Below are 10,720 nucleotides of genomic sequence, written 5' to 3' on the forward strand. Positions count from 1 at the left end.
ATAGCAGCCATGTTACTTTAAATATTTTAAAAAAAAAATCAGAAAGAACAATGTTCGAAATGCACAGGAAACTATAAACAGGGGTGCACATAAATGGTCTGCAGGTGAGCATTTGGTGTCAAAATAAAAGACGCATACCAGATAAGAAGTTAGAATGCTCGTTTGCGTACATTAGATGTTCTGGAGGAGGACAGACATTTGTTCAGAACTCTTAAAGATGTCGAAGAACCAAGCTCCGTAAGCAATTACTTTGGCATTCCTCCACCGCAAAAGAAGCGCATATTCTCTGAATTTCCAGGAATACTTTATTTTGACAGCGAATGCACACCTGCGGACCACTTATGTGCAGCCCTGACTATAAATAATGTACGTTACTGTGTGAAAATGAATTCCTGATCCATCAGAAGTGTAAGTGGGACAGTCAGAGTTGCTAAGAATGAAAGTTTCATAGAATAGTCCACATTTTTGACCCCACTTGTGAAAGAGTGGGGTAGTGATAAAAAATCTGCATTTTTTTTTAATTAATGAAAAAATAAATAAAAATGCAAATGGCCTCATGTTACAAGCATATTTTATGAAGAATACCTGGAATATGAATATATTACAACTTTGCATTTTAAAGACTTTGAAGAAAAACAACCCCCACGGGGTCAAAAATGTCCTGCTGTCCTGCTTTCTTTTTAGCAGGACATTCTGGCGCGAGTGCTTTAGTGTCCCCGTGTGTTACATATACACAAAAACAAATGAATAAATAAAAGTCACTGAAACAGACGATGTGAGGATTAGCTGTCTAAACTATTAAACTTTGCCACCCTCGCGTGCTGGCACCATTAACTCGAGCATGTTATCAATATTTGTATGAAACGGGTTCACCGTTGGCCATCTGCCTGCACTAATGACTTTAATGGATGTTGCAAATCAGCAAAGTGGAAAGGAAGACGGATGACATCTCATAAACTCCACTCAGTCCAGCAGTATTTTGATCCAGAGAATGGATGGTGTGGATGGTGCGTCGGAATAGACGACATAATTAAAAGCACAGTTTTTGCAGAACTGCTCAGAGTCCTGAGAAAAGCTAAAACTACTGTCCATAAATCAGTAGCTTGTAGAGCCACCTTCAGCAGTGACTTTGAGTGGGCCTTTGCAGCACATTGATTCCCTTCTTTTTCCGCCATTCTCTCACAGATCTGCTGCTGTGTTCGCGATCATCGGGGCGAGAAGGTGTCCAGGTGTTCAGGCTCAAATCATCAGCTATCCACCACCATGTTTGACGGGTGGTGCGAAGTGTTTGTGCTCATATGTTATGTTTGGTTGTTTGGTTCTCGTGGTGCTGCATTGTAGTCCAATATATCATCTTTGGTGTTGTCTTACAAATGACAGAGGAACTCCTAAATTGTGATGTTTTTTCTAGAGAGAGCAGGTTTTCCACTGCAACCCTTCCAATCCAGCCAAGTAGTAATACGATGGCACCTATCCAAGATGGCGGCCAACCAAACCGGTTTGACAACCGGTTTGACCGGTTTCGTGCGTGTGCGCATGCGCGTTCAGTAATTCGATGGCACTAGTCCAAGATGGCGGCCAACCAAACCGATTTGACCAGTTTCGTGTGTGTGTGCGCATGCGTGTTCAGGTGTGGAAATACCACAGGGGATCAGAGGGGTTATATGAGTTTATGTGTTTTTAACGGGGTTTTAATTTAATCAAACCATAGGGTTTTTAATTAAACTATTTTTTCACTTAGGTGTATCGCAACATTCAGTTATGCATGTGTTCTTAAAAGCAATTCTTTGTTTCCTGTTTCATTCTTGGCGGAGTGGAAGCTGTTTTGGTTCACAGTGCGCCTTAACAAAGAGGGTGTGCTCTAGTCAAAAGTGTTGGTAATAGTGTTTTAATCACACTAATTTTCTAAATCTGACAATGTCTCAGCTTGCAGTGAGGCATGCATTTTATTTTATAAATGGCACAAATGGGAATTTCTTCTGAATGGGTGATGTCAGCATGTTCACAAGCGTTTCATTTAATCAAACCCCTAGTTTTAATTTAACTAGTTTTTACACATCTACTGGGGTTTCTTTCCAGGGTTGATGCGATCATTTTATTTAAAAATCGGGATTTCGGAATGTTGAACTAAGAGTGAGACAAAGCCAGCCAGCTAGTTTTTAACACAGTAAATGTCACAAATAGCATTCAGTCCTTTAGAAAATAAATGCTATAAGCAGCCAGTATCGCTCTTTTCAAACTAATCGTCTTTTAAATACACTCATTTTGTGATTCCGGTGTCAACACCTTGCACCGATGCAAGCATTTTATTTATTTAAAAACGGATCAAACGGGCCATTTCTTCTGTAAGGGGTTTCATGGTTTCAGAGTAGTTTTTAACACAACAGATAGTCACAAATAACATTCAGCCCTTTAGAAAATAAACGCTACAGTGATACTTCTAAAACGCTGCACACAATGTCGTCTTTTCCCCCAAAGCAGCCAGTATCGCTCTTTTCAAACTAATCGTCTTTTAAATACACTCATTTTGTGATTCCGGTGTCACACCTTGCAGCGATGCAAGCATTTTATTTATTTAAAAACAGATCAAACGGGCCATTTCTTCTGTAAGGGGTTTCATGGTTTCAGAGTAGTTTTTAACACAACAGATAGTTGCAAATAACATTCAGCCCTTTAGAAAATAAACGCTACAGTGATACTTCTAAAACCAGTCGCCCAGACCCGCTCCAACTTTTCAACAGCTGGCTAATTGTTTGAATTTGTTCAGGATTGTAAAAGCACACCGCGGGTATCACATAGTTGTTGAGAGTACCATGCGAACAAGGGCCCAGCCTATTGTTTAAAGTGGCCGGTATTGGCTCTTTTTGTAATTCCTCGACAAGGTAAATGGGGCAGGTGTACCAGTCGGGTGGCGACCCCGCCTATTGTCTGAAGTATCGGTTCCTTTGTAATTCCTTGAGAAGACAAAAGCCCTGAAGGGTCTCATTTAAATTGATTGGCGACATACCTTTTCTTTTTGGAAACACCACCCTATATAAAAAACAGGCTCAGACCCCGAAACCCTGAACCATTTACGCCTCAAGATTCGCTGCAGAGCACACCATTTTCTTTGCGATCATCAACACTAACATCGTTCTTTATAACATGGCCATCGTAAACGGTAAGTAAAACAAAACCTATTATTGGATTTTTAAAAAGTGTTATGTTAACATATTATAGGATATTCAAACTATTTTTTTTTCCTAAAACAAAAGCTTAATTTTTAGGAGTTCGGGAGAACGGCCCAGGACCCTTTTCTTCAGAAACGGGCGCTTTTACAGCTGGAACTAGTTCTCTAACAGGCACAAGGTGTGTACAGCATTACTGGATTTTTAAACGTATGTATGTTTTAAACTAGCGATTGTTTTAAATTATGTAATAACGTTTTTGTTTGATTAGTTCCAGGGTTAACAAACTGAGCAGGAAAACATTCAGACCCCGCGACCACAGAGCCCTACCTTACATCAGGTGTGTATACAACGCGATGTATAGTTGTGTATTTTTTTTTTTTAAAGGGGTTTAAACAATTACAAATGTTCTAAACTGACCGTTTTACACATACAGAACCACGCCAGAGAACCGTGTGTGTGGAGGAGCAGGACCATCCCGAATAACGCACACTACAAGGTAAGCATAGGCATATATAAATTAGATAAAAAGAGATAGAGAGAGAGACACGGTTATTCAGTTTGAAATGGGTACATGTATAAAATGTTTTAACACATGTCTATCTATCTTCACAGACTGCAGAACAGCACCCCTCCTCATAATGATCAGGACACCGTACGATTCCAGACGTTTTTGGAATGTTTAAGCAGTATCGACCTCCCAGAACAACAAAAACCTGGAGCTTTGTGCAGCAGTGGAGAGTCAGAACCGATCTTCATCAGCGAACCTGCAACACCTCCGAGTGAGTGGCTACATCGCGATTTCTCTGATGTTTTTGAGTACAGCATGTCAGATTTTGATCTAGTTCATATACCCACCACCCCAGAATGTGTCAGAAATAGCGTTGATTCACACATAGATTTCGAAGAAGGTGGCATAACAGACTCTCAAATATCAGCGGCGTATGATGCTTACATAAAGCTTCCAGACGCTCAGCCTGCTGAACAAAGTCATATAGCCTCAATAGCTGATAAATTATGTTTGATTGAAGCTAGACTCAATCAATACCACCAAGAAGCACAGGTACAAAGGCAACAGTTTACCAAACTCATAAACAAAGTGTGTAGTACATTAGACAACATCTGCAGCAAAATTTCAAGTCCCTGACTTTTAAAATCCAGACCATGGACCCTCCAAATAAATTATTTAAACATAATAACGGAACCTCCACTCCTGTTAGATGTTTTGACTTAGAGACTTTTATGCAGTGGGCTGAAGAAACAGATAAAAAATTAGACGATATTATAGCTAGACTTAATAGGGTGCCTGCATCAGCCTCATCCGATACACATCCTTGTCAGACTGTTCCTACGTCTGCTATTGCTGATGGGGCTATTGTTGCTAATAATAGTGATAGTACAGCAGGTGTTGCTCGGGCCGTTGCTGTTACTGATGCTAACCATATAGCTTGTGCTGCTGGTGATTTTGCGTCTGATGCACAATCTAGCCGGGTCACCTCTGCTGCAGCTACTGCAGTTGTTATTGAGCCCGTTGTGCAGTCTGGGTCCGGCAGCCGCTCTCAGTCACACATTAGAGAGATACCTAATTTTAATGCTCGCGAATTGCGTGAACGCCTTGATTTTAGGGGTATAAGTCTCGATCATCCAGAACAAGTGCCGGCGCGAGTGCGCGAGTGCTTAGCCAATGTGATAGACAGAGCTGTGGCGGGATCCCAACAGGGCAGTGTTCTAAACGTGGTCCTGCGTGGCCCCTTGCTGGCTTCAGATGTTCAGGCTGTTTTAAACGCTGATGATCGGTATGATCCGGAGCTGTTTCTCGATCAAATTGCACAAGTTATGCAGAGTAATGATGAATCTATCGGTGATGATGAATTAGAGTTTATTGTCACGGTAGCTCAGAACAGTAGTGGCGGGTCTCGCTTAAGACTGGCGCACATACCTTATGATGAGATTCTCTCAAAGAAAGGCAGACATTTATACACACCAAACAACACAAACAACAATTTGTGCTTCTCCCTATGCATAGCACATTCATTAAACTCATCATCCTCTGAGCATGAAAAACTTGCTACAGCTAAACAGATGCATGCTGAAGTAGGTCTATGCGACACACAGCAAGTATCATTCTCTGATGTCGGTAAATTTGAGAAGCACTTCAACATTAAGATTGTAATCTATTACCACACAGAAGGGCGTAAACGCCTGGAATGTTTTTACGCACATGAAGAGCCAAACCCTAACACGTTGATGATGTATCTCCATAATCAACATTACCACCTGATTTTAAACCCGACCGCTTTTTTGGGGGGATCCTATATGTGTAATTTCTGTTACAGTATATATAATACACCATTACAGCACAGCTGTAAACATAGATGTAACACATGTTACACACTCTGTCAACATCACAGGGGACCCACAGTGAAATGCAACGACTGTAACCGCATCTGCAAATCACAACACTGTTACCAACAACACAAATTACCTGAATTAAAACACAACATGATCCCCTGTGATAATATGAAACATTGCATGCACTGTGGCACCATATATAGAGAATCCAAGAAATTGCCACACAAATGTGCGCAGCCTAGATGCGAGCACTGCCGCGAACCTAAATTAGCAGGAGACTCCGACCATCAGTGTTTCATACAGCCTGTTGAAAAACAGAAGCCTAACGATAAATACATTTTATATGATTTTGAGACGCGGTACCACAACGGTAAACACGAGGCTAACTTTGTGTGTGCGTCTGATCTGAAGGGCAATAAGTTCACATTTAATACATTAAAGTGTGTGGAGGCGTTTGTGCAGCATTACAGACGCCCAAGGTTTCGTGGGTACACTTTCATAGCACATAATGCATCTGGCTTTGATAACTACATACTCCTCGAGTACTTTGTCAGACAGAGCATAACACCTAGTGTCATAATGAGCGGCAGCCGTGTGATTTTAATGCATGACAGGGACTATGACCAGCGGTGGATTGATTCGTTCAGCTTTTTGCCCATGGGCCTTGCCAAAATACCCTCTGCTTTAGGTTTTCAAGACCTGCAGAAGGGCCATTTCCCACACAGGTTTAATACGAGGGATAATGAGCGTTATGTGGGCCCGTACCCAGACCCCTCCTTCTACGGCTATGAGCACATGTCTGAAAGCGATAAGGTGCGATTCATGGAATGGTACCAGGTTGCCTCACAGAATCCCTTTGATTTTCAGGCTGAACTCAGGCGTTACTGTGTTAACGATGTTGATGTCCTGCGTAAAGCATGCATCATTTATCGTGACACGCTACTGGGTTGTACTCAAGTTGATCCATTCATGTATACCACCCTGGCTGCATTTAGTATGGGTGTGTATAAAACGCTGTTTCTGCCTAGAGACGCGCTCGCTCTCACGTATGAAGGGGCATACGTTGAGCAGAACAAGACGTTTTCTAACGTCTCTATTGAATGGCTTCAATATGTGTCCCACACCACCAACAAAGTGGTAAAACATGCTCTCAGAGGAGGCGAACAGAGGGTTGGACCGTATTTTGTGGACGGTTTTGACCCCACAAGTAATACAGCTTATGAATTTGCAGGATGTTTTACCACTTTGTTGGTGGTGTGGGACACATATTGAAGCCATTCAATAGAGACGTTAGAAAACGTCTTGTTCTGCTCAACGTATGCCCCTTCATACGTGAGAGCGAGCGCGTCTCTAGGCAGAAACAGCGTTTTATACACACCCATACTAAATGCAGCCAGGGTGGTATACATGAATGGATCAACTTGAGTACAACCCAGTAGCGTGTCACGATAAATGATGCATGCTTTACGCAGGACATCAACATCGTTAACACAGTAACGCCTGAGTTCAGCCTGAAAATCAAAGGGATTCTGTGAGGCAACCTGGTACCATTCCATGAATCGCACCTTATCGCTTTCAGACATGTGCTCATAGCCGTAGAAGGAGGGGTCTGGGTACGGGCCCACATAACGCTCATTATCCCTCGTATTAAACCTGTGTGGGAAATGGCCCTTCTGCAGGTCTTGAAAACCTAAAGCAGAGGGTATTTTGGCAAGGCCCATGGGCAAAAAGCTGAACGAATCAATCCACCGCTGGTCATAGTCTCTGTCATGCATTAAAATCACACGGCTGCCGCTCATTATGACACTAGGTGTTATGCTCTGTCTGACAAAGTACTCGAGGAGTATGTAGTTATCAAAGCCAGATGCATTATGTGCTATGAAAGTGTACCCACGAAACCTTGGGCGTCTGTAATGCTGCACAAACGCCTCCACACACTTTAATGTATTAAATGTGAACTTATTGCCCTTCAGATCAGACGCACACACAAAGTTAGCCTCGTGTTTACCGTTGTGGTACCGCGTCTCAAAATCATATAAAATGTATTTATCGTTAGGCTTCTGTTTTTCAACAGGCTGTATGAAACACTGATGGTCGGAGTCTCCTGCTAATTTAGGTTCGCGGCAGTGCTCGCATCTAGGCTGCGCACATTTGTGTGGTAATTTCTCTGATTCTCTATATATGGTGCCACAGTGCATGCAATGTTTCATATTATCACAGGGGATCATGTTGTGTTTTAATTCAGGTAATTTGTGTTGTTGGTAACAGTGTTGTGATTTGCAGATGCGGTTACAGTCGCTGCATTTCACTGTGGGTCCCCTGTGATGTTGACAGAGTGTGTAACATGTGTTACATCTATGTTTACAGCTGTGCTGTAATGGTGTATTATATATACTGTAACAGAAATTACACACATAGGATCCCCCCAAAAAAGCGGTCGGGTTTAAAATCAGGTGGTAATGTTGATTATGGAGATACATCATCAACGTGTTAGGGTTTGGCTCTTCATGTGCGTAAAAACATTCCAGGCGTTTACGCCCTTCTGTGTGGTAATAGATTACAATCTTAATGTTGAAGTGCTTCTCAAATTTACCGACATCAGAGAATGATACTTGCTGTGTGTCGCATAGACCTACTTCAGCATGCATCTGTTTAGCTGTAGCAAGTTTTTCATGCTCAGAGGATGATGAGTTTAATGAATGTGCTATGCATAGGGAGAAGCACAAATTGTTGTTTGTGTTGTTTGGTGTGTATAAATGTCTGCCTTTCTTTGAGAGAATCTCATCATAAGGTATGTGCGCCAGTCTTAAGCGAGACCCGCCACTACTGTTCTGAGCTACCGTGACAATAAACTCTAATTCATCATCACCGATAGATTCATCATTACTCTGCATAACTTGTGCAATTTGATCGAGAAACAGCTCCGGATCATACCGATCATCAGCGTTTAAAACAGCCTGAACATCTGAAGCCAGCAAGGGGCCACGCAGGACCACGTTTAGAACACTGCCCTGTTGGGATCCCGCCACAGCTCTGTCTATCACATTGGCTAAGCACTCGCGCACTCGCGCCGGCACTTGTTCTGGATGATCGAGACTTATACCCCTAAAATCAAGGCGTTCACGCAATTCGCGAGCATTAAAATTAGGTATCTCTCTAATGTGTGACTGAGAGCGGCTGCCGGACCCAGACTGCACAACGGGCTCAATAACAACTGCAGTAGCTGCAGCAGAGGTGACCCGGCTAGATTGTGCATCAGACGCAAAATCACCAGCAGCACAAGCTATATGGTTAGCATCAGTAACAGCAACGGCCCGAGCAACACCTGCTGTACTATCACTATTATTAGCAACAATAGCCCCATCAGCAATAGCAGACGTAGGAACAGTCTGACAAGGATGTGTATCGGATGAGGCTGATGCAGGCACCCTATTAAGTCTAGCTATAATATCATCTAATTTTTTATCTGTTTCTTCAGCCCACTGCATAAAAGTCTCTAAGTCAAAACATCTAACAGGAGTGGAGGTTCCGTTATTATGTTTAAATAATTTATTTGGAGGGTCCATGGTCTGGATTTTAAAAGTCAGGGACTTGAAATTTTGCTGCAGATGTTGTCTAATGTACTACACACTTTGTTTATGAGTTTGGTAAACTGTTGCCTTTGTACCTGTGCTTCTTGGTGGTATTGATTGAGTCTAGCTTCAATCAAACATAATTTATCAGCTATTGAGGCTATATGACTTTGTTCAGCAGGCTGAGCGTCTGGAAGCTTTATGTAAGCATCATACGCCGCTGATATTTGAGAGTCTGTTATGCCACCTTCTTCGAAATCTATGTGTGAATCAACGCTATTTCTGACACATTCTGGGGTGGTGGGTATATGAACTAGATCAAAATCTGACATGCTGTACTCAAAAACATCAGAGAAATCGCGATGTAGCCACTCACTCGGAGGTGTTGCAGGTTCGCTGATGAAGATCGGTTCTGACTCTCCACTGCTGCACAAAGCTCCAGGTTTTTGTTGTTCTGGGAGGTCGATACTGCTTAAACATTCCAAAAACGTCTGGAATCGTACGGTGTCCTGATCATTATGAGGAGGGGTGCTGTTCTGCAGTCTGTGAAGATAGATAGACATGTGTTAAAACATTTTATACATGTACCCATTTCAAACTGAATAACCGTGTCTCCCTCTCTATCTCTTTTTATCTAATTTATATATGCCTATGCTTACCTTGTAGTGTGCGTTATTCGGGATGGTCCTGCTCCTCCACACACACGGTTCTCTGGCGTGGTTCTGTATGTGTAAAACGGTCAGTTTAGAACATTTGTAATTGTTTAAACCCCTTTAAAAAAAAAAAATACACAACTATACATCGCGTTGTATACACACCTGATGTAAGGTAGGGCTCTGTGGTCGCGGGGTCTGAATGTTTTCCTGCTCAGTTTGTTAACCCTGGAACTAATCAAACAAAAACGTTATTACATAATTTAAAACAATCGCTAGTTTAAAACATACATACGTTTAAAAATCCAGTAATGCTGTACACACCTTGTGCCTGTTAGAGAACTAGTTCCAGCTGTAAAAGCGCCCGTTTCTGAAGAAAAGGGTCCTGGGCCGTTCTCCCGAACTCCTAAAAATTAAGCTTTTGTTTTAGGAAAAAAAAATAGTTTGAATATCCTATAATATGTTAACATAACACTTTTTAAAAATCCAATAATAGGTTTTGTTTTACTTACCGTTTACGATGGCCATGTTATAAAGAACGATGTTAGTGTTGATGATCGCAAAGAAAATGGTGTGCTCTGCAGCGAATCTTGAGGCGTAAATGGCTCAGGGTTTCGGGGTCTGAGCCTGTTTTTTATATAGGGTGGTGTTTCCAAAAAGAAAAGGTATGTCGCCAATCAATTTAAATGAGACCCTTCAGGGCTTTTGTCTTCTCAAGGAATTACAAAGGAACCGATACTTCAGACAATAGGCGGGGTCGCCACCCGACTGGTACACCTGCCCCATTTACCTTGTCGAGGAATTACAAAAAGAGCCAATACCGGCCACTTTAAACAATAGGCTGGGCCCTTGTTCGCATGGTACTCTCAACAACTATGTGATACCCGCGGTGTGCTTTTACAATCCTGAACAAATTCAAACAATTAGCCAGCTGTTGAAAAGTTGGAGCGGGTCTGGGCGACTGGTTTTAGAAGTA

At 42.1% G+C, this 10,720-nt stretch overlaps 2 protein-coding genes across 4 annotated transcripts; one reads left to right on the forward strand and one right to left on the reverse strand.

Moving 5' to 3' along the window:
• The first annotated feature begins 3,069 nt into the window (after positions 1 to 3,069).
• On the forward strand, positions 3,070 to 4,912 carry LOC308400331 (uncharacterized protein). 2 transcript variants are annotated; one of them, XR_013972368.1, is made up of 5 exons: positions 3,070 to 3,160; positions 3,255 to 3,348; positions 3,439 to 3,507; positions 3,604 to 3,666; positions 3,783 to 4,912. XR_013972368.1 is itself a non-coding variant. In XM_080887974.1 (5 exons), the coding sequence occupies exons 1-5, from the start codon at positions 3,145 to 3,147 to the stop codon at positions 4,312 to 4,314; spliced, it is 762 nt and encodes a 253-aa protein (XP_080744100.1). In that variant the 5' UTR covers positions 3,084 to 3,144; the 3' UTR covers positions 4,315 to 4,912. The 2 variants fall into 2 exon arrangements, 1 of the variants encoding a protein (XP_080744100.1); XM_080887974.1 differs by having other exon boundaries at positions 3,084 to 3,160; positions 3,267 to 3,348.
• Positions 4,913 to 8,981: 4,069 nt separating this feature from the next.
• Positions 8,982 to 10,380, reverse strand: LOC308399765 (uncharacterized protein). Of its 2 annotated transcripts, none has more exons than XR_013972253.1 (5): positions 10,257 to 10,380; positions 10,069 to 10,162; positions 9,910 to 9,978; positions 9,751 to 9,813; positions 8,982 to 9,634 (listed from the first exon to the last, which is right to left on the reverse strand). XR_013972253.1 is itself a non-coding variant. In XM_080887200.1 (5 exons), exons 1-5 carry the CDS (start codon positions 10,270 to 10,272, stop codon positions 9,103 to 9,105), a joined length of 762 nt encoding a protein of 253 aa, XP_080743326.1. In that variant the 5' UTR covers positions 10,273 to 10,341; the 3' UTR covers positions 8,982 to 9,102. The 2 variants fall into 2 exon arrangements, 1 of the variants encoding a protein (XP_080743326.1); XM_080887200.1 differs by having other exon boundaries at positions 10,069 to 10,150; positions 10,257 to 10,341.
• Between the last annotated feature and the right edge of the window lie 340 nt (positions 10,381 to 10,720).

Source organism: Rhamphochromis sp. 'chilingali' (assembly GCF_963969265.1).
Source record: "Rhamphochromis sp. 'chilingali' genome assembly, chromosome: 7".
Lineage (NCBI taxonomy): Eukaryota > Metazoa > Chordata > Actinopteri > Cichliformes > Cichlidae > Rhamphochromis > Rhamphochromis sp. 'chilingali'.